The sequence below is a fragment of the Pleurodeles waltl genome, chromosome 8 (assembly GCF_031143425.1).
Source record: "Pleurodeles waltl isolate 20211129_DDA chromosome 8, aPleWal1.hap1.20221129, whole genome shotgun sequence".
Classification (NCBI taxonomy): Eukaryota; Metazoa; Chordata; class Amphibia; order Caudata; family Salamandridae; genus Pleurodeles; species Pleurodeles waltl.
Window position 1 is genome coordinate 655039673 of NC_090447.1, and position 23725 is coordinate 655063397.

General features: G+C 47.7%; 1 protein-coding gene across 2 annotated transcripts in view; it reads right to left on the minus strand.

Moving 5' to 3' along the window:
* Positions 1-23725, minus strand: part of NIT2 (nitrilase family member 2) — a 367129-nt gene that overhangs the window by 65765 nt on the left and 277639 nt on the right. For both annotated transcript variants that reach the window (XM_069204751.1, XM_069204749.1), the window contains one exon: positions 13715-13770. In XM_069204751.1, the coding sequence (XP_069060852.1) occupies positions 13715-13770 (56 nt within the window). The remainder of the gene's footprint in view (positions 1-13714; positions 13771-23725) is intronic.

Below are 23725 nucleotides of genomic sequence, written 5' to 3' on the forward strand. Positions count from 1 at the left end.
GATTCGCCCTCAAGTGAGTTCGCCGGTCGGAGGCCACGTTTTTGCCCATCGTTGAGCGCAGGAGTCTGGCTGAGATGATCTTCTTCCTCCGCTTGTGCAGAACCCTGGACTCCGGGGGAGTCCAGGGGATTTTCTCCGGTCAGGCGTCCGGGTCCCAGCCCATAATCCCCGTCTGCGGGGCTGTCTGGACCACTTTGCCTCCTGCGGCAGGATTTGGTGCATCTGCGTCGCCCTCGCATGCCCGTCAGGGCAGCAGGGCTGTGACCGGAGGAGCCCCCCGCAGTCCGGGGGGACCCCTCCGAGCCAAAACGCCCTCCTCAGTCAACCAGTCCCAAGCCGCCTCAGGGGACTCAAAGAAAAAAGACTTCCCATCCATAAGGACTTTCAGGCGAGCGGGGAAGAGGAGCATATATGTGAGCTGCATCGCCTTGGGTTTTTGTGTGACACTTTCGTACGAGCGGCGCCGGGGCTGGACCTCACGGGTGTAGTCTGGGAAAACTAGAATCCTGTGGTTTTCCCATCGGAGGTCTGGACAGAGTCTGGCCTCTTTAAGGATGATATCACGGTCCTTAAAGTTCAGGAAGCGGGCGACCATTGGTCTCCTTGGTCCACCAGGTAGGGGACGGGCGCAAGAGCCCTATGCGCCCGTTTTATTACAAACCAGGGGGAGAGACGCTGCTCTGTCATCCAGGATCGAATCCAGCTCTCCAAGAACTCAAGCGCCTGGTTCGTCTCCGCCCCCTCTGGGAAGCCAACAAAGCGCAAGTTGTTACGTCTGGAGCAGTTCTCCGCGTCTTCTGCAAGGCGGTGCAACTCGCCTGTGCGGGTCAGCAGCTGGGCCACTTTAGTCTGGAGTTCAGCAAGCTCATCTTCCGCTTGGGAAGCACGGCCTTCTACCTCCGTGATTCGACCCACTGCAGTCCGGAGGTCTTGCCACAACAAACCCACGTCCTCACACACCTCACCAATCTTAGTTTCCACTGCAAGCTGCGAAGACTGAAATGGCCTGGAAGATCGCGCTCACTCCGTCCGGTGCAGACCCCCCAGATGCCAGGTCTCCCACACCCTGTGTGGGGTGCTTGCGTGGTGAACTGGTCAATCCGCTGCTGGGTCGTCAGGGGCTGTCTGCCAGTTCTGTCCTTCCCCATATTGTCTCACTGAGCCAGGCAGACACCCCAACGTTATGATCTCCTCTCAGGGCTGCCTCAACCGCTGCCACCCAGTATCACCCAGTATCAAAAAAGCAACGGATTCCGGGAAGGGAGGGGAAGGGGGGAGAAGTCTCCTTCACCTCTGGCACCCCTTATCGCACCTCGCACGCCTTGCGCTCCACTTGAAGCGGCGCCCCCGGAAGCTGGGCCTGCCCGGCCACAGCAGTCCTCACGGCGGCTCTCCTACTTGCAGTCCCGGTACTCCGGCCTCCCACCCCCCTGCCGGGAAAGCTACGAGACTCGTTTCCTTGCGTGCCGGGTCCTCCACCCACCAGCCATGCACATGGGGCCCCTAATAGTACCTCTGGGCCCCAGGGGGCAGTCGGGCAGGCCGCTGTCGTCTTAACACCTCTCGTCAGGGCCCAGACCCCGGCCTCGTCCCATCCACCGGGGCAGCCAGGACCGGCCACAGCTTCCTCTTGCTCCTTCTGCCACACGGGCCTGTCCGCCCCCCCGAGGCGCCTCCGCCTCCGGGCCCACCACCGAGCCTCACGGTGACCAGCCGGCTGCCGTCACGCCACCGCTGACCAGACCCCAGGCCCCTGTTCCTCCGCTCTCACCCACCTGCTTCGTGGGTCTTCAGCGTTCGGCCACCCCAGCTTTGGGCTCAGTCTCAGGGGACCACCATCTCGCTGCTCCACTCCACAACGGAAGGCGGCTGACCTGCCGCCGTCGCCCACCAGGCCGCAAGGCCGGCCCCACTCCTCTCACGGGGTCCGGCCCAGCCCAGCCGGGATCTCCACTTGCCTCAGAGCCTCCAGAACGGGCCCCGGTCCACGGGCCACCTCTATGCCTCCTCACCACTCTTCAAGGCAGCCGCACCTCCGATGGCCAGGCCCTGCCATGGCGTCACATAGGCCATAACACCTACCCCGGCCTCACGCTGCACTACTACCGCTTCCTCGCGGCGCTCACTCGGCCAATACCGCCCCCACCGATTCACCCCTCAACCAGGGATCGACAGGGGCGAATTTGAGTGCAGGATGGTGGGGGCTTCTGCCGGCAGATGACGGAGGGGTCCGGAGCACTCTTGGAGTGTGACCGCCATCATGACGCCAGAAGCCACGCCCGTATTCTCTTAAGAAATCAGTGTGCACACCTGCTTGATTAAGACACTGCTTCTTGTTAGCAGCCATCAATGAGAGAAAGGCTTTGCAGAGGGAGAACACTCATAACGTTAGCATCATGATGATGCCCAGATTTCAACTCAAACCCTTACCACCTTTTTATCCCATTACAGTCAAGGATGCAACTTGTGCATTGAGTGATGGTTTCAAGAACCATCACATAGAAACACAACTTGAATCCACTTTATCAACTGTGGTTGAAATCTGATTGGAAATGTTAGATTTGTTATGTCATACATCATGAATAGAACACCCTGGGGGGCTTAAGATATTACTGCCATGAGGGTGTCTTATGTACCATCCTATCATTCGGCAGGATGTACCCCTTAAGTCCATCCAGCTGCTGCACAACACCGTTCCGTTCCTTGCTACAGTCTGGTTTATAAAGAGCACAGAGGAGAGGCCCCTGAGCTGAGCAAGGGGTCTGGGTCCCAAGAACCTATGACCTAGATCTTCTGTCTACTCCAGGGGAGGACAACGCACTAGTTAATAAGTGGCTTCAGCTTCTGAGAAATGGCAGACAATTAGTAAGTACCACCTTTTTTTCCTTTTTAACCATGTCCATGCTCTAATATGAAGATCACCCACAGACACAGATATTCTCTCAGATGCATGGGGTCAAGCCTACATGAAAATGAGGGACCACCTCCTGGTCCTGAGAAAGAAATTTGTGCCTGTAAAAAGGATACTATATATGATGCCCCATAACCATCAACAGACCCCTTTTGTAATGCCAAATTGATAGGGAGTGCAAAAACAAATCCAAACATATACTGCACTCCCAGGGCAATTGGTGAATTATTGTCCCAAGACTAGATACGACATCTAAAAAAGCTCTTCTTCAATAAAAAATAAATGAATGTGGACTAGCAGAGATCAAAATATGATTAAACTGTTATTTACAATGTTCTAGAGAATTGATATTCATGCTTGAGGTGCCAGTCAGTGAAAAGAGACGTTAGAGTAAAGTGAGTATTTGGTAGAAATAAGATTTTGCAGTACTCTCTCATCATACCAAAAGCATAAGTCTAGTGTTACGGAAGCAAGCTGAAGGAATAACACAAAACACCAGCCTTTCATCTTAACTATTCTATATCATGCAGCATAATGGGAAAATATTTTTTTGTTTGAATATTTTTAATGGCAGTTTGTATTTATACCACACAATTAAACTATAGAAAACAAGGAATATACTTCTTTGGTGCAAAGCAACATGGCACATGACTCAAACAAAATATTGTTGCAGGAATATTATGCCATCAGCACATTGATGTACATAATTGAGCATACACTGGTAAACCCATTCTCTATGGTAACCTTTGGAGCTTAGTTCTAATTAGGTCACATTTTTAAGTTTACTTAGTGGCATGTTAAGCGATATGACTCTATGGCAGCTCCTACAACATAAGAGTGTTGTGTTTTGTCTTAGGATAAGGCAGTGCACTGGTGAGGCTAGTGCTTGCTATATTAACAGAGCCATTCTCTTGGATAAACATATAACCATAAAAACATGACAACAGAATTTCATCGACCCTTCTTCATAACGATCCTCCACCCCATCCTTCATTCCGCATTTCGGTGTGATACTGCTTCCAGCGCCAAATACTAGTAGCCTCAAGTACTCTATACACAAAAGCTCAAAATAGTCATCAAGACTAATGGTTATAGCTCGTTGCTTTGGCCTGTGTGTCTTGGACTCTCACTTCCGTCTGAACACTACCGCTTGTCTCGTTTAACGGAGTGGACTGTAAGTCAGATAAAAATGGTATCCCAATAATTAGCAATGGGGTATTTCCGCAGCCCAAGAGTGTCTTCCCTGTGTAAAGTCACACTTTCGGCTTGTGCACAATTGACCATCGATTGTTCCCACGCAGTAACCAGTGGGGGCTTAGAGGATTTCCTCCTGCGGGTACCTAGTAGACATACTTCCCACTTATACAAATCTGGGTGTTCAGTGCAGACAGCTAGGCTTGTTGTGATACCAGACCAATATGAATGCAAATGAGGGCAAGACCAAAGTATGTGTAGCAAGCCAGCATCTACCTGATTACATTGGGGACAGGCTGCAACTTCTCTATTATAGAATCTATTGATGTTAACCGGCGTAAGATACGCTCCATGAACTATATAAAGCTGAATATGTTTAAATCGGGCATTGCATGCCACGTGTTTTTGACCTTCTAATGAAGGGTCCTATTCTTTCTCAGTGCAAGGATGCGTTGCCTGCTTCCCAGCGCTGCCGGAGACTGAAGTTAGGGGCAGTGTGAGAGAGGCATGAATTCACAAACCAGCTTGATTGCCCTTGCCCATCACATGTAAGTATTGGATGGTAAGATGCATGGGAAGTTCCGTGGTCAAGTCTCCCCAGTGGTGTCCAAGAGTGGCGAATAATGATTTATGAAGCAAACATTTATCAGGGGGAAGTCTGTCCTCGTCCATTAACAACTAATATGTGGCTAACGTGCCTTCTCTATACAGATCTCCCAGTGTGTGCAGACCCACAACATCAGTTCCACAGATAATGTGGGCTTCCCAGCCCTAGGTGTGCCCAACAGTGCTAGCCCCAGCACATAGGGGAAATCACATGTTTAGTAATGCTGAGGCAGCTATGATACATCGCTACACCAGCCCCAATTACAGTGATTCAGGCTTCCTATGCCCGTGTGCAAGGGGGAAACAGATGCAAAATAGCAGGCAGGTTCCAACTAGGACAGGTTGTGTCTGACAGGTGAAGGCCCACCAGCCATTTAGCAATCCACTGGATTTGGGCTGAAAGGTAGTATTGTTCAAAGAAAGGAGCAGCTAAACCCCCTTGTCTGTAGGCAGGTAGAGTTTTGTCATTGCTACCCTGCATCTTGATTTATTCCAGAGGACTTCTCTGACCTGTTGGTCAAACACGCGGAACAATGCAACAGATACGGAAATTGGCATGTTGGTGTAGAGATATAAAAGGTGGAATAAGACCACGATCTTCAACAATGCCACTCATCCCACCATCGGCAGCATGCGCCAAAATACCATTTGGGCTTGTAGAGATGTCACTGAACGAGTGACATTGCCCTCAAATAGATCTGCCATAGAGTGGTATACATGCACCCCCAAATATCAGAATGTATATCTCTGCCATTCCAATTGTGTTCCACCCACAATGAAGCTTGGATCAGGGACTTTAGGGAGAAAGGGGAGTAGACATAACTTTGTCCAGTTTAAACGCAATCCGGAAATGGTTGTAAAAATTGGATAGCACTGTAGCAATCGTGGTAGGAATGTTGTGCGTGTCGATATATAGTAGCATGTCGTATGCATATAATGAGACAACATGAATTCCATAACCCAAAGGGATACCCCAACTTGTCCCATCTTGAGGCATTGCCAGCGCTAGCGCTTCAATCGCCAGCTAAAACAATAGGGGTGATAACGGGCAGCCCTGTCTCGTTCCTCTATGTACACCTATGGTATCCGACAGACAGTGACCCGCCTTGACCCTGATCAGGGGATTGGTGTATAAAAGTTTTACAAGTCGGAGGAAACGATGGCCTATGCGTTATGGGGACAGCACAGTAAAAAGATACCTCCACTCCACGGATTCGAAGGACTTTTCAAGGTCTAAGACCAAACAATCGGCCAGAGGACATGCTTGGAGAGCATAAGTCATGACTGCGTAAATTCAGAGAGGTTTTATGTGAGGGGACAAACCCATTTTGATCTGTTTGAACCAGGGATGGGACCAGAGGTGCCAATTGATCCACAAGTATCTTCACCAGAACTTTATAGTCAGTGTTGTGTAATGCTAGTAGCCTGTAGTAAGGGCTACATTGTACACTGCCAACAAGTGTGGGGCCACGTGTGATGAGTACGTTTTGTATAGATCTCCCGGCAGACCGTCCGGTCCTAGAGACCTACCAGAAGCCAAAGCCTTAATTGAATCTATAATTTCTACTAACGTAATAGGGCCATCTAGTGCCTCTCAGTAGTTTATGGGAATGCAGGCCAATGTTAGGTTGGCAGGGAAGGAATCGGACGCACGACAGTTCGCATTCATTGATGACTGATACACCTGTGTATAATGGCGTTTAATTTAGTCGTGTATAGCGTGTTGTGTGTAACGGAGTGAACCCGTTGCAGGGTGTATTGCCATTGAGGCTGTTCCTGGCAAATAAGACATGCCAAAAGTCGCCCGCTATGTTTGCTGTGGCATGAGTGCGGTCTGACTGTGCAGCATAATTTAAACATCGCAGGCTTTCTATCAGTGTAGCGTGTTCGTTCCGTACCTGTGCCAGCCCCTCTACAACACTAAGGTCTCCAGCTGCCTGAGCTTCCCGGTCCGATAGTGTGCGTATTTTACTAGATATGTCTCTGTTAATGAGTTGCCTCATGTTTCGTTCCACCCCCAGGCAATGTCCCCGCAAAGTCACCTTAAACGCATCCCATTTTATTAATTTATTTGAAACTGTACCAGTGTTGTCTTTAAAGTAGTCGGTAATCGCAGCCGCAAGGGAGACTCTAAAGAGGGGATCTTCCAGTAGTGCAGGCTGTAGACGCTAGAGAGGAATGGGTCGCTCACCCATTGTAGTTGTATGATTTTGGGATTATGATCAGAGTGTGTGTCTCCCATGTACTCCACCTGTTTGACAGACAGGAGCAGCGACTGTGCAACCACCAGCCTGTCTAAACAGATATGTAATTTGTGAAGTGCAGAGTAGAAGGAATACACCTTTGTGCTTAGGTTACAAGGCACCACATATCAACCATTTGCCGCCACTGAACTTAATCTGCCAACAGTTGATCATTGGAGGTCGCTATTGTGCGAGATCGGGGGGGAGGAATCAAGTGAGGTGTCTAGTGCACTGTTAAAGTCCCCTCCTAGAAGCCACTGCAGGTCAGTATATCAGATAGCGTAGTTGAGAGAGCACTAAAAAAGGAGGACTGATCCGTGTTTTGGGGCATTAAGAGAACCCACTATAACTGAGCGGTGGTCTAGGTGGTCCACCACTGTGACATACCTACCCTCCGAATCTAGTAGGATGTCCTATACCACAAACAATTCCGGGTCTAATGCATATTAGCACCCCTTCCCCCATGCCAAGCACAGGTGGAGTAGTTGATAGCAAACACCTGCCAACACCATTGTAGTTTGGAGCTTTCTATGTGAATGAAATGTGTCTCTTGTAATAATGCAATATGTGTGGAGCAGAGTTTCGGGGCGTGATGGCGTATGCTTGCCCCTCACGTTCCATGTAACTATATTAAAATGGGTCATGTGCGATGGTAAGCATTGCACACTCTATAGGGCACATGGTAGCTAAAGTGTGCTTGTAGGAAAATGGCTCCCTGTTGCATTTACCCCCCACTTTTTGCCTGATATTGATGCTGACTTGACTGAGAAGTGTGCTGTGACCCTGCTAACCAGGCCCAAGCACCAGTGTTCTTTCACTTAAAAATGTACCATTGTTCCACAATTGACACATCCCTGGCACACAGGTAAGTCCCTTGTAAAAGATACCAGTGGTACCAAGGGCCCTGTGACCAAGGAAGGTCCCCAAGGGCTGCAGCACATGCTGTGCCACCCTAAGGGACCCCTCACCTAACACATGCACACTGCCATTGTAGATTGTGTGTGTTGGTGGGGAGAAAAAGGCAAAGTCGCTGTGGCATAGGTAAGTCACCCCTCTAGTAGGCCTTACAGCCCTAAGGCAGGGTGCACTATAGCACAGGTGAGGGCATATCTGCATGAGCAATATGCCCCTACAGTGTCTTAGTCTATTATTAGACATTGTAAGTACAGTGTGGCATTATTAACTATATGGTCTGTGAGTTTGTCAAAACGAACTCCACAGCTCCATAATGGCTACACTGAATACTGGGAAGTTTGGTATCAACCTTCTCAGAATAATAAACCCACACTGATGCCAATATTGGATTTATAAAAAATGCACACAGATGGCATCTTAGAGATGCCACTTGTATTTTACCCAATCCTTCAGTGCAGGACTGACTGGTCTGTGCCAGCCTTCCGCTGACAGATGAGTTTCTGACCCCATGGGGTGAGGGCCTTTGTGCCCTCTGAGGCCAGAAACAAAGCCTGCTCTGGGTGGAGGTGCTTAACACCTTTCCCCTGCAGGAACTGTAATATCTAGCAGTGAGCTTCAAATGCTCAGGCTTCGTGTTACAATGCCCCAGGGCACTCCAGCTAGTGGAGATGCCCACCCCCTGGACACAGCCCCCACTTTTGGTGGCAAGTCCAAGGGAGATAATGAGAAAAACAAGGAGTCACCCACCAGTCAGGACAGCCCCTAAGCTGAGGTGACCCCTGCCTTTAGAAATCCTCCATTTTGATGGATTCCCCCAATAGGAATAGGGATGTGTCCCCCTCCCCTTAGGGAGGAGGCACAAAGAGGGTGTAGCCACCCTCCAGGACAGTAGACATTGGCTACTGCACTCCTGACCTAAACACACCCCTAAATTCAGTATTTAGGTGCGACCCTGAACCCAGGAAGACAGATTCCTGCAACCTGAACTACAAAGAAGGACTGCTGACCTACAAGCCTGCAGAGACGACAGACAACGACAACTGCTTTGGCCCCAGCCCTACCAGCCTGTCTCCTGACTCGAAAACCTGCAACCAGCGACGCATCCAACAGGGACCAGCGACGCATCCAACAGGGACCAGCGACCTCTGAAGCCTCAGAGGACTGCCCTGACCCCCCAGGACCAAGAAACTCCCATGAGCAGCGGCTCTGCTCAACACCCTGCAACAAACTTGCAACTTTTCTTCAACTTCAAAGACCTCACTCTTCCCGCCAGAAGCGTGAGACTTCACACGCTTCACCCGAAGCCCCCGGCTCGAGATCCAGAGAACAAACACCACAGGGAGGACTCCCCGGCAACTGCGACCCCTTGAGTAGCCTGAGACGACCCCCCTGGACCTCCACAGCGACGCCTGCAGAGAGAATCCAGAGGCAGCCCCTGACCACGAGTGCCTGTAACAAGGGACCCGACGTCTGGACCAAGCACTGCACCCGCAGCCCCCAGGACCTGAAGGAACCGAACCTCAGTGCAGGAGTGACCCCCAGGCAACCCTCTGCCTAGCCCAGGTGGTGGCTGTCCCTGGAAGCCCTCCCTGTGCCTGCCTGCATCACTAGAGTGTCCCCTGGGTCCCTCCATTGAAACCTATACAAAATCCGACAATTAAAATAAATTAAGAAAATATATTTTTCTATATAAAAACCTATTGGCCTGGAGTTAGTCTTTGAGTGTGTGCCTCATTTGTTGCCGGTGTGTGTACAACAAATGCTTAACACTACCCTTTGATAAGCCTAATGCTCAACCACACTACCACAAAATAGAGCATTAGAATTATCTAATTTTGCCACTCTCTTACCTCTAAGGGGAACCCTTGGACTCTGTGCACACTATCTCTTACTTTGAGATAGTATATACAGAGACAACTTCCTACAGTGGTTGAGTGCATTGTGTATAAGAAGCACCATCATTGGGGATCCGGGCCAGGGTGGGGGGGGTGAATCATGGGTCATCACTAAAAACATGCAAACTTTTAAAAAAGAACATAAATGCCAAAAGAGTAGAGAGACAATATAACTCAAAACAACTTATAAATCCAACTTAGCAAAATGTAACCAGTCGTGTGACTGATGGTGTTAGGCAGTCAATGAAGGAGCACCCCGCATTGTCTATGAGTTACTTGCAGGAGCCCATGCAAGGTGCAGATCCTATGACGTCGATCTGCCAGAGTGTTTGTGAGAGCTAGAGAGATTACCCACCATCTGGTCCAGTGATGGCCCCTCCTTTGCTGTCCCCTGCCTCTGCAGGAGACGATAAACAGTTGAATTGCAAAATGTAAGAGAGGCACAGCAGTGCATGTTTCTGCTGCCATGCCAAGAATGGCAGGGTTCAGCAGTTAAGCACTAGAGTATTCAGATAAGCTTGTCAGATGTTTGCAGCATGACTTCGGGTAGCATTGATGAGTCCGCAGTAGAAGGCCACGTGGTCAAAGAGCCATCCTCGTCGCTGGAAATATCAGTTCCGTCTTCTAATACCGCGCCTCGGTCTTGCTCACGTATCGCCGCAGCACTCTGCTAAGCCTACTCCAGGTCGGGTGCAGCTCTCATCTGTGTAGAATGTCACGGTTGGGATCCTTTGCTGCGTCATCCCGGAAGTGCTCTCATTTGTGTTGCTGTATAGGTCTCACAATACGGTCAGCAGCTGTATGTCCCATCATCTCCAACCAGTCCCATGCGTCTTCAGGTGTGTTTAATAAGTGTGTCTTACCCCCTGCCTCAAACCACAGTCACTCCAGAAATAAGAGAGCATATCAGAAGTTTGTGAAATCTACGCTTGACTACAAGAAAGGAACTGCGTTGTTTCTGTACCATTACAGTGTAATCCATAAAAAGCAGGACCTTTGCGTTAACCACCACAATTTCCTGTAGCTTGTGTGTCTTATGCAAAATAGCATCTCTGTCTCTATATTGTAGTAATCGAAATAAGAACAGTCTAAGGTTGGCGCCTGGTAGTGGACTTGCAACCGGAACTTGGGAGGCATGTTCCACTGAGAAAAAGTGTGAGAAAGTGTCTTGCTGTAGCAGCCACTTCAGTCACTGCATTGTGTATGCAATGGCATTCGATCCCTCCATGCCCTCCGGCAGTCCTACTACGTGCGTATGATGTTATCAGCATGAGCGGCCCTCTGCATCATCCATAAGGCGCTCCAGTATTTCACTGGTTGTTAGCTGGAGTGCCGTAGTGGTCAGTTCTGTGGTATGGACTATTTTTTCCAATTTGCGGTGATCCGCATGCAGCAGTGTCAAGTCTGTTGTTACTGCATCTATTTTACTTTCCAGCGATATCCGCGTAGTCTCCTTAGTAGTTCCAATTTTCTCCACCACTGCAAGTACAGAATCCAGTTAGTCACTGATGGAGAACTGGGAGCTGGTTCGTCCAATAAGGTCTCGAGGAGGTACCCTCTTGTGTTGCTTGTGGATGCCCCTTGTCACCCCACCCCAACAGATTAGTGTGATGCAGCACACTGGGATACTTGTTTTTTTAAGAAGCAGGGTGAAACAGCAACTCAATCAGTAATAATCGCACATTTGTTCCATTCTGGGAGAGCAAAGTTCCTGTTGGCATATATTATAGAGCATCCGTCGCTGAAGCACCCTCCAACTGTCTCCCCAGACCCCATGCAGTAGTCAACTGGGCACCCGTTGTGAAGAGGGCCCGCTTGCCAGCGCCTTCCTGCTCTTCATGTACGACAGCACGTGCAATCCTGTGTGTGTTACAGGTAGGTAGTTGAATGTAGTGGGTGAGAGAACACACCTGTTTATAGAGGGCTTACTTACTTGCACCACCCTCAGCCCCCTGTCGCAGCAGCACTGACACACTTTGAGTAGTGTTCTGTCAGGTGCTCAGCTATGGACAGCCTCTCTTCATATTTGTTCCAGATCACTCCCAGGTTGTTGGGTGCGTTGAATATTCGGCGATCTTTGATGCGCTGCTCTGAAGATCTGTACTCAAAAGTTGCAACAGCTGTCAGTGGTCACAGTCCTCATCACTACTTGTTGGTTGCCAGAGTGTGCAATGAGCAAAAGGCCAGCTTACCTGTGCAGCACAAAGCACAAAGCGTGGTAACATGAGCAGCCTCGGTTGTGCCCGAGATCAGGTCAATAAAGTTAAATTATAAAGTAGGAGGGCTGTAGCAGGAGCAATGTTTGTTATCCGCTGAACCACCTGCTCTGTCTGGTCAGTAGGTAAGCTTTATTAAGTGTGTTAGCCAGTGAATGATGGTGCAGGATCTAAATAGACACGTGTTTCCAACTAGCGAGCACTCATCAGGTCGAGGCAGAGGAGCAGGGGGAGTCTTCATGTGACATGTCAGGCCCAAAGGAGCAGCACGCCTCCCCAGCAATGCCCTACGTACTTTTGCTGTCGGCTTACCAAGTTGCCTGCCGTCAGCCCTCTGCAGTTAGGGTGGAGAGAGGCGAGTGGTAGCAAGTCAGAGCGGGGAGGGAAGCCCATGCCACGGCAATCAAGTACCTCGCAGATGTGAGCTGCGAAATGGGAAAAGAAGGTAAGTTGCGAGGGCAGCACAACATCTATTCTGCGGGGCTCAAGCCTGGTAAATTCCATCCACTGGCCATTCACAGCAAATCAAGGCCTGGCTAAATGGATCCCCGCAGCCTCCATGCCCCTTCATCCCCCCGCCCCCCCCCCCCCCCCACAGCAGCCAGGATCCACACTCCGCCCATGTGCTACACCGCAGCCATCTCAGTTTGGTCGGTGAGGCAGGCTTCACTGCAGGGGAGCACTGTGGCCCAGAGACCCAAGACCCTGGACCTCAGGAATGGGACCAGAGGCTCACCTACTTAATTGCCGCAGCTTGGCTCCTCTGGGCAAGGACTGCAATGTTACAGCTGCGGGCCTCTTCTTAGGCTGCAACAGTTGCAAACGGCACCTCAGTTGTTTACTCTCCCTAGACTGCGATTTTGCACAGTATGACAGCCGGGCAGACGGGTGCCGAAGGGTGGGGGGGACCCGGGGGGACCCATGTCCTGGGATGATGGGCTCCTGTCAGGAGAAATGTTGGATTAGCAGAATGCAGTGCGGAGCTTGTTTAGAGCATGTCTGCCATGTTGGCTGTACAAGCCATTCCCCTATAATGACAAAATCTTTTGAAAGTGAAAAAGGTTTTATCAATACAGCTGACTGGAGAGGAGGTATCAATATTAGCAAATCAACTACTCCTTGTAAATGATAGACAAAACAACCATCCAATGTAGTTCACACACAGCACCAGACCAGCTATCTTATTTATTTTTTTTTAAACACAATGTGAGGAGGGGGGTGAGGCTTTGGAGAGGGAGGGGCCTCATTCCAAGAGCCGCCTAAAAGGCACTTCTGCCCCCCTCCCCAACCAATCCCATCCTGAAATTCAGGCTTGCTGAGGATGGTGCCAGTGTCCTGCACAACAGAATCTAAAGGCGATCTGGCAATCCACTGTTTGTAGTGGTTTCCAGTGCAGTTATCCACTGTAGTACCAGCTCCCCACCACATGACCCTGTAAAGGGAGCAGATATCGTGTGACACCGTGGTACTGTGTGAGATGGCAGATCTGCAGCACTTATAAATGATGGTCCAACAGAAATGACACAGATAGTGCCACTATAAATAAGAATTATCAAAATGCGAATTACACTTCATGAACAAGTTAACTGTGCATAAGCAATACGGATATAATCTCCTTATGTAAATGCCCATGGAAAAAGCAACTGATACTTAGATTCACCCACATTAATACAACCTGGGTTTAAGATGAAACTACTTACCCAAACAAAAAATGTCAACAAAAATATTTCTTACCAATGTCAGTATACGTTACTGTTTCGTCAGGGCCAGCTTTCGACAGAACGTCCCCCCTAAAACGGTGGTAGAATGGTAATGTAAATTACACTACAGGGAAGCAACCTTTGGAAACAAAAGTACTGCACATAAATAATATCACTCACTGAATGTATTCTTCATGCAGCCCCACAGTATTGCATAAAATACCAGATTATTTATGTAGGCAAAAAATAAATCTTAAATAAAATCTTTTGGATATTGATCCCACTATAATTTCAATCCGACTCTCCTCTGACTGCCATCATTACACTCACTGTGTATGTGTTTACTTCTAACAAAGATGCAGTCTGTTGTATCGACGTTGGGACAACGAAAATCTAATTTTACCTTGCTGGGAACCTGAGAGCCTGAGTCCTCATGGTCCTTACAACAAAATCAGTCTGATTACCCAGCTAAAAGCAGGCAAAGCTACCAGGCGAAATACCTGGGAATAACACGTGAGAATCGGCATAAAGCCAAATTCCTGCATGCTACTGCCCAAAGTATGAGACATCCGTTAACCCCTTTCACTCTCCCACCATCAAATAACCAGGGAGTCGGATATCGGTAGTTAAGGGGAGGTGAACAACTGGTAAAACTCCAGGGCAATCATAATGGGGACCTTATTACATTCACTGAAATATTTACTTAGACCTCAAATTGTTACAGATTGACTTAAAACTGTTAGCCTTTCGACTTTAATGCTGGAAGTACCAAACTCTTCAAGTCTAGTTATACAAGGACATTAATACTGAAACTTTAAAATCTGAATGTAAACATGTATAAGCGGGATAAAGGACCACCTGTCATATAAAATTCAGCGGCGTTGCAAATCACCAAGGATTTCCAGGACTTTATAGAAGAACAAGGCTGAAGACAGAGTTTCTTTATAAGGTCATGGAACTCCAAGGTGACTTGCCTTTAACCTAAAACAGAGGGTATTTTATTCTTAATAAGAAATAACCACACCTTCACCCTTCTCACAAAAAGGTTAAATCATTGGAGTTTGCTCCATTATATGAAAGAGACAGCAAGGTTGCAGACATGAAGACATTAAACACATCAAAAAGAGTAATTTGTTTACAAAATATATTCGAATCTATTTAATGTAAACCAGATTTAAAATGGCCGCAGGTCACAATTAATAGCATGCAGAGGGAATCCTTCTTTGCTACAATGAACTAGCATACAAAAATAAACAGTCATAAATATACACTTTCTGCTGATTGTGGTTTTAGAAAAACACATCAGATGAAAGAAATAAGTCAGTTCTTTTTTGAACTGCTGCTCTAATGATGCTTCATAACTTGCCTTGCACTTGGCTGCTAGCTCTGGCCCAGCTCCAATAAATCATTACAACTGAGCCCCTATTACATCTGTATTTTTTTTTTTTTTTAACTTCAGAACTCAGCTGCTATATTAAATTAGACGATTCGGACTCAATGATAGGCGGGACTGTATGTTTAGCAGAGGTACTGGTAAAGCCAGAGCAGAGCTCCAGGTGTCACAGTTAGCTATGCGAGTAAGGTTGAAGAGAGGGCTGCTGTCCAGTGTTCCTGACCCAGGATAGCAAGTGACATTGTGTAAGGGTGGAAAGATCTTGAGGGCGCAGTGATGTGTGAGCGGGGATAATTTAGGGTAATGGGTAGTGGCTAAGCCAACCCATTCAGCGCGTGAGAGTGGTAGATAGGATATGATCAACAATGGCCTCCGTATTGAGTTCACAAGGCAACCGTATTGAGTTCCTGGTGAGTTGCTCAAAGTGACGAGAAGGTTGTCCCAGGACACTAAAATGGGTTGCTTAAGTAGGTACCAGACCTAACGTATTGCAGTGCGTCCCCCTTGGCTTTCCCCAATTTCCACATTGCCATGTGGAATGCGCCCTCTGATGGCACCCGTTCTGTTTTCCACTGTTGGGTAAGGACTATCTTAGAGAACAGGAGGGCCATAAGAGCGAAGCACGTCCTCACCTTGTGTCAGTTCTTACGGCTGAATATGCCAAGAGGATAAGCTTCCCACATGTTGGTGTCAGTAAGTTTGGTAACCTCTTGTAGTACAATATGGATAAAGTGCCAGTAAGAGGATCTGGCTGGGCAGGACCATAACATGAGCTGTAGATCCGCAGAGATTAACCAGTACAGAGGGCTACAAAGGTGTGCGTGAGGGAAGAAGTGATTGAGCTGCTCTGGCATCAAACAGACCCTGTTTTAGGATAGAGAATTGTATACTTTTAAACCGGCATTTCTGGACACTTGTTGAGGAAAGTCCAAGGCTTGTTCCAATTCTTTGTTGTGTAAAGCCTAATCTATACTGCCCTCCCATTTGCCTCTCAGGGTTGCCAGTAGATACCCTGTGTGAATCTGTATGGCCTTATGTAGCCATGTTATTAAATGGCGTTCTGTCCCCATGTGCAATAGAGTCTGTGTAACGGAGTGTGTCTGGGGTTCTTCATCTCGTGTGGACCAGAGGACTTGATGTGTTGTGCAGCTGCCTATATGTGAGAAACTCTCCACACATAATAGCATATTCTGAGACAACTTGGTCAAGAGCGAGGATGTGTCCATCAGCAAAGAGGTCCCCTATGGTGCTTGGAGATCGCTCAAGCCAGCTCCCCAAATCAGAGGTGCAGTATAAGTCAGGAAATCATGGCAGGCCAAGCAGAGGGAGCACAGGGGCGTATGATAGAATGTGGCATGTGATTTAGTAACCCTTGCAAGGCATTTGCGGGTGATTGTGACTGGTAGGAACCGTGTCACCTGCGGCGTAGCCTGGAGAAGCAGGACATTTCGAAGCAAAGATACTGTAAGGGGTCCAGATCCACAGCTGGTCTCCCCTATGACCTGCCCAGCTAGCCATCGCAACACCCACTGTAGTTGTGCCATTAGGCAGAATGCCTTGAACAATAGGGTGCCAAACCCACCTCTGCCAATTGGGAGCTACAGCTTTTCCTCTGCAATTTGGTAATGCTTTCTACCAGGTAAGCTTCCCAAGCACGGTATCGAGGTCCTGTAAAAAGCACCTTGGGGGAACAGCAGGGACGTTTACAAAGCAGTAGAGTAGCTGAGGTAGGATTATCATTTTGGAACAGCGTCATATTTATGACAGAAAAATATTAGCAGAATAATAAAGTAATTGTACATAAAAAAAACAAAATTACAAAATTTAAAATGCTCTGTAAATATGCAGGAATTTAGTACTGGAGGTCAAAATTAAGTTGGTATCCTTAGAAGAACATAGGGAAGCAAACAACATTTAGCATTGATTGGTGACCTCAATTGATGCAGAGATATGTGCTGATGGCAAAAAGTATTATAGGAGACAAAAATACTAAGTATTATGCTAGATCTAGCATATCGTTTCAACGTTTAGTAATAAACCTAAATTTCAAAAATGCTCCAACCTTCCTATTCAAATTACAAACTTGATTTTTATATTGTTTGTGAAATAAATAAAAGTGTTCATAACTTGTGTATTTGTTTTATGTACCCGTTTCTGTATTTTGAGTTTTTTGGATTGGATTCAAATTGTAGAAATCATTCAGGCCGAGATCCCCTGCTTACAGTAATTAGTCAGTGGGGGGTCCAAAGAAGCCATACATTTAAAAATGCTGTCATGAGTCAAACATTGCATTTAATTTATTTAAAAAAGAAAGAAAACTAACAATTGGGTATTTGCCTTACAGCATATCATCTTTCAGGTCACAGGAGGTGTGCATTAAACCTTACAGGATCAGTTTGAAGAAATAATACATTGATGATATAAAACATGCATCTTCAAAGATTTTAAAACCTGATGTTTGCAATTCAATGTTATCTGTATATGAATTACATTTTTAGTGATAGGTCATGGTATTAAATTTGGTAACAGGATTATTTTGAGAGGACCAAAGTTTAAGGGAAAGGTAGAATACATGAAAGCCAATATGCACAATAGTGCTTGGAAAAATAAAGAAAAGAAGATTAGGGATACTTTAGTAAGGACAGAGAGATTAATTAGTAGAGGGAAATATCTGAGGAGTGAAGTGAGTCTGTAGTTTATCAGGTTTGGTCTTGGGTATTCTGCCTTGAAATAGAAGTTCCCGTCTTAAAAAACAAGCAGATGGTATCTGTTGGTTAAGTACTGAATTCTCAGGGTGCGTCTGGGTTCACGCTGATATCTTCTGCCGTAGTTATAGATTAATTTAGTACCAAAGTGTATTTCCTCTCAGGTTTTTAAAGTGGAAGACATTAAATATATTACCTTCAAATGCATGAAGTACATCTGTTACCGTCATGAATGGTGTGATAATGTAGTCTTTCCGGAGGGTAATGTAACTCCTGGGTGGAGCGTGTGTGGTTGTGGGGAGAGGAACATTGTTTTAGGACACAAGTCGGCTATATTTATGAGTGCCGTTATGGCTTTTCTATCACGTCACAGTGTCAGCGGAGCACACCACCTATTCTGAGAGCTGCCAGCTCCTACATGACCTCTTCTGCAACTCGTTTCCACGTCTGGTTGAGCTTTTGACCACTGCACCACCCCTGGAGGGAACGACCTTCAATGGTGCACATTGGCACCACACATTTTAAAGGAACATAACAGGCCACGACAAGGGGCATAGAGCTGGCAGGCCAAGAACTCCAACAGGGCTGCACCCCACAGACAGGAGGGGCCCAGAGATCAGGCTAGACCTTGGCTCAAGCTCCAAGAAGGCTAAATAGGTCTACCAGAATCAACCACTGCCCCGCACTATCTCTGCATCTCGAAGTTCTCAGTGCATGTTGTTAATCAGAGGCTGACCCCTCCAAAAATTCAGAATGAAACGGATGGAGGGTGCCGAAGCAGGCAGCTACCTAGGCTACTGCCTTCACTCGTGCCAATCAGTCTGTCCATGGGAATCAAATAAATACATGTCAATGCAAACTTTTGTTTCCCCTGTAAATACTGAATTGCAGTCACTGCACTTAACACCTAGAAAAGAATAGGTATACAACTGATTTTTTCTTCCCTGTTTTCTGTTTTGGTTTTGTGTATGGGCGTTAGGAGATATGAGAGATAGAGATAGCTAATGCTTCTAGCCATACATGTCATTCTAGGCCCTTTTTCAGGGAGAGGTGGGGAGGATAACAGGACTACCACTGGTCCTTCCTTGCAGGGTTGATTGAGGCGGGGTGCAAGGTGGGAGAATCATAAAATAGTCTTAGAATTATTCAGAGTTAATGTTGAAATGGGAAAATATTTTTGAAAATAGTAAAGACGAATGTAAATGTCCTGGCAAACTCAAATATACACAGTGATGAATAAGTTACTTACCTCTGGTAATGTGCCTTCTAATAGATACTCTAATTGCAGATTCCACACCTTGTTAATTTCTCCTAATGCCAGAATGGATCCGGAAAGTTTTACAATAGCTTTTCGGTATCAAGAGATGGCAAAATGGGAGCGTGGCCTGAGGTGAAAGGAGCAGCACGCAACTCGCGGCTCTCCCCACAGACTTCCGCAGTTAACGACAAAAACTGCTTTCCTGCCCAGCCCTGCGGCTCCTGAAGGAATGGGTACATGCCGCCTAGGGGATCGCCGAGGTGGCGGTGCTTCTCCGTTCCCGGATAGTTCGAAAACGAGCTGTGAAACCCAATGCCAACAAAGGGCCCTGATGCCCTTCGAAAACATAATGGCGGTGCCCGGCAGCGCAGCCCTTGGAGAGCAGCGGGTCGGAGGGACCCAGTAGCACTTGCCTGACGCCGGGGTTTCAGAAGTTCCTGGTGCCTGAGGAGTCTCCAGAGTAGCAGAGCGGCCGAGTGGTGAAGTGTTCTAACTGGAGGGCCTGGGGCGTCTAGAGCGCCCGGCCACAGTCTGAACACAAAATGTCAGTGCCCAACGGTGGAGTCCCTGGCGGGCGTCCACTCAGAGGGGTTTATTAGCGAGGGCACCTGGGTGTGGGCAGCGCCCCCACTTCTCCTGTTTGGCCCTCCCAGAAAGCTGAACCAGAGTGCAAGAGGAGGACATACGTGTAGGAAAGTACCATCTTGCCTGGCATGTTACCCCCATTTTTCACTGTATATATGTTGTTTTAGTTGTATGTGTCACTGGGACCCTGTTCACCAGGGCCCCAGTGCTCATAAGTGTGCCTGAATGTGTTACCTGTGTAGTGACTAACTGTCTCACTGAGGCTCTGCTAATCAGAACCTCAGTGGTTATGCTCTCTCATTTCTTTCAAATTGTCACTAACAGGCTAGTGACCAATTTTACCAATTTACATTGGCTTACTGGAACACCCTTATAATTCCCTAGTATATGGTACTGAGGTACCCAGGGTATTGGGGTTCCAGGAGATCTCTATGGGCTGCAGCATTTCTTTTGCCACCCATAGGGAGCTCTGACAATTCTTACACAGGCCTGCCACTGCAGCCTGAGTGAAATAACGTCCACGTTATTTCACAGCCATTTTACACTGCACTTAAGTAACTTATAAGTCACCTATATGTCTAACCTTTACCTGGTAAAGGTTAGGTGCAAAGTTACTAAGTGTGAGGGCACCCTGGCACTAGCCAAGGTGCCCCCACATTGTTCAGGGCCAATTCCCCGGACTTTGTGAGTGCGGGGACACCATTACACGCGTGCACTACATATAGGTCACTACCTATATGTAGCTTCACAATGGTAACTCCGAATATGGCCATGTAACATGTCTATGATCATGGAATTGCCCCCTCTATGCCATCCTGGCATAGTTGGCACAATCCCATGATCCCAGTGGTCTGTAGCACAGACCCTGGTACTGCCAAACTGCCCTTCCTGGGGTTTCACTGCAGCTGCTGCTGCTGCCAACCCCTCAGACAGGCATCTGCCCTCCTGGGGTCCAGCCAGGCCTGGCCCAGGATGGCAGAACAAAGGACTTCCTCTGAGAGAGGGTGTTACACCCTCTCCCTTTGGGAAATGGTGTGAAGGCAGGGGAGGAGTAGCCTCCCCCAGCCTCTGGAAATGCTTTGTTGGGCACAGATGTGCCCAATTCTGCATAAGCCAGTCTACACCGGTTCAGGGGACCCCTTAGCCCTGCTCTGGCGCGAAACTGGACAAAGGAAAGGGGAGTGACCACTCCCCTGACCTGCACCTCCCCTGGGAGGTGTCCAGAGCTCCTCCATTGTGCTCCAGACCTCGCCATCTTGGAAACAGAGGTGCTGCTGGCACACTGGACTGCTCTGAGTGGCCAGTGCCACCAGGTGACGTCAGAGACTCCTTCTGATAGGCTCCTTCAGGTGTTAGTAGCCTATCCTCTCTCCTAGGTAGCCAAACCCTCTTTTCTGGCTATTTAGGGTCTCTGTCTCTGGGGAAACTTTAGATAACGAATGCAAGAGCTCAGCCGAGTTCCTCTGCATCTCTCTCTTCACCTTCTACCAAGGAATCGACTGCTGACCGCGCTGGAAGCCTGCAAAACTGCAACATAGTAGCAAAGACGACTACTGCAACTCTGTAACGCTGATCCTGCCGCCTTCTCGACTGTTTTCCTGGTGGTGCATGCTGTGGGGGTAGTCTGCCTCCTCTCTGCACTAGAAGCTCCGAAGAAATCTCCCGTGGGTCGACGGAATCTTCCCCCTGCAACCGCAGGCACCAAAAAGCTGCATTACCGGTCCCTTGGGTCTCCTCTCAGCACGACGAGCGAGGTCCCTCGAATCCAGCAACTCTGTCCAAGTGGCCTCCACAGTCCAGTGACTCTTCAGTCCAAGTTTGGTGGAGGTAAGTCCTTGCCTCACCTCGCTAGACTGCATTGCTGGGAACCACGACTTTTGCAGCTACTCCGGCCTCCGTGCACTTCCGGCGGAAATCCTTTGTGCACAGTCCAGCCTGGGTCCACGGCACTCTAACCTGCATTGCACGACTTTCTAAGTTGGTCTCCGGCGACGTGGGACTCCTTTGTGTAACTTCGGGTGAGCACCGTTTCACGCATTCTCGTAGTGCCTGTTTCTGGCACTTCTCAGGGTGCTACCTGCTGCTGAGAGGGCTCCTTGTCTTGCTTGAAGTCCCCTCTCTCTCCTGGTCCAATTTGCGACCTCCTGGTCCCTCCAGGGCCACAGCAGCGTCCAAAAACGCTAACCGCACGATTTGCAGCTAGCAAGGCTTGTTGGCGTTCTTTCGGCGGGAAAACACTTCTGCACGACTCTCCACGGCGAGAGGGATCCGTCCACCAAAGGGGAAGTCTCTAGCCCTTTTCGTTCCTGCAGAAACCTCAGCTTCTTCTGTCCAGTAGAAGCTTCTTTGCATCCACAGCTGGCATTTCCTGGGCATATGCCCCTCTCCGACTTGCTTGTGACTTTTGGACTTGGTCCCCTTGTTCCACAGGTACCCTAGATTGGAAATCCATCGTTGTTGCATTGTTGGTTTGTGTCTTTCCTGCATTATTCCTCTATCACAACTTCTTTGTCCTTGGGGGAACTTTAGTGCACTTTGCACTCACTTTTCAGGGTCTTGGGGAGGGTTATTTTCCTAACTCTCACTATTTTCTAATAGTCCCAGCGACCCTCTACAAGGTCACATAGGTTTGGGGTCCATTCGTGGTTCGCATTCCACTTTTGGAGTATATGGTTTGTGTTGCCTCTATCCCTATGTGTCCCCATTGCATCCTATTGTAACTATACATTGTTTGCACTGTTTTCTAAGACTATACTGCATATTTTTGCTATTGTGTATATATATCTTGTGTATATTTCCTATCCTCTCACTGAGGGTACACTCTAAGATACTTTGGCATATTGTCATAAAAATAAAGTACCTTTATTTTTAGTATAACTGTGTATTGTGTTTTCTTATGATATTGTACAAGTGACACTTGTGGTACTGTAGTAGCTTCACACGTCTCCTAGTTCAGCCTAAGCTGCTCTGCTAAGCTACCATTATCTATCAGCCTAAGCTGCTAGACACCCTATACACTAATAAGGGATAACTGGGCCTGGTGCAAGGTGCAAGTACCCCTTGGTACTCACTACAAGCCAGTCCAGCCTCCTACAATACGGGCTGGGACTAGCGGCCCCAGGTCAAATAGGATTACTTTAGAAGCCATCCCCGAGACATTGGATGATCATCCAACTACATTAGAAGTCATTTTATCATCATCACGTCATCAAGCTCTTAAAGTCATCAGCAGTGATAAGAAACTTGAGCCGGATGATTTGTGGATGACTTGAAAATGACTATCTGATTACTTTACTGAGTGGAATTGTTCCTGATGACATGGGGATGATATAAAAATTACTTCTTGGATACTTCACAAAAAGAGATTGCTCCTGATGATCAGAGGATGATTATCTGATTACAACAGTAGCACCGCCATTTTTAATAAAATTAAACTATTCTTATTGATAAGATCAACTTCAGATGACTTCTAGCACATGTCCACTACTTAAGTTATTATTGTTGTTAGAAATGTTGAACCTTTTGGATGATTTCAAAATGAGTAACTTCGTTCTACATAAAGAACAGCATTTAGATATTACACAAGTTTTAGTATTACAAGCAAATAAGCATACAATGTGCTCCCGAGGACTGTGTGTAAATTAGATCAATGGTCAGGGTTTTCACTTTTTTTTTTATTTTAAATATTTTTATTACTAACGAGTAAAAGCAAATACACAGTGTTAATTTGTTCAATACATAATATTAATAATGATGCATGCGGTGCATGATATGCACAGCCCCAGGAATTACAAAGCAATGGAGTTGCACTGGAAGCATGCCAGAGCAGCTGCAGAGGGCTTCCAGTGAAGGGTGAATTTATGGTACGGACCAATCAGCATTCACAATGTCCTCAACACCCTTAACAAAGCTTATGTGGTTAGAAAAGCTGGTTCCAAGGTGCTCTTGGGAATGTGTGCACTGTGAAGCGAACTTTGCTCTCCCCAGTGGAGTACGCTTGCTGTAAGGTTGTTTCAAATGTACCAGGAATTGAGTTTTTGACCGGATGTGGCTAAAGGCAGAGCTACGGACATATTTTTCAGAGTGCTATGCAATTGTTGTTAA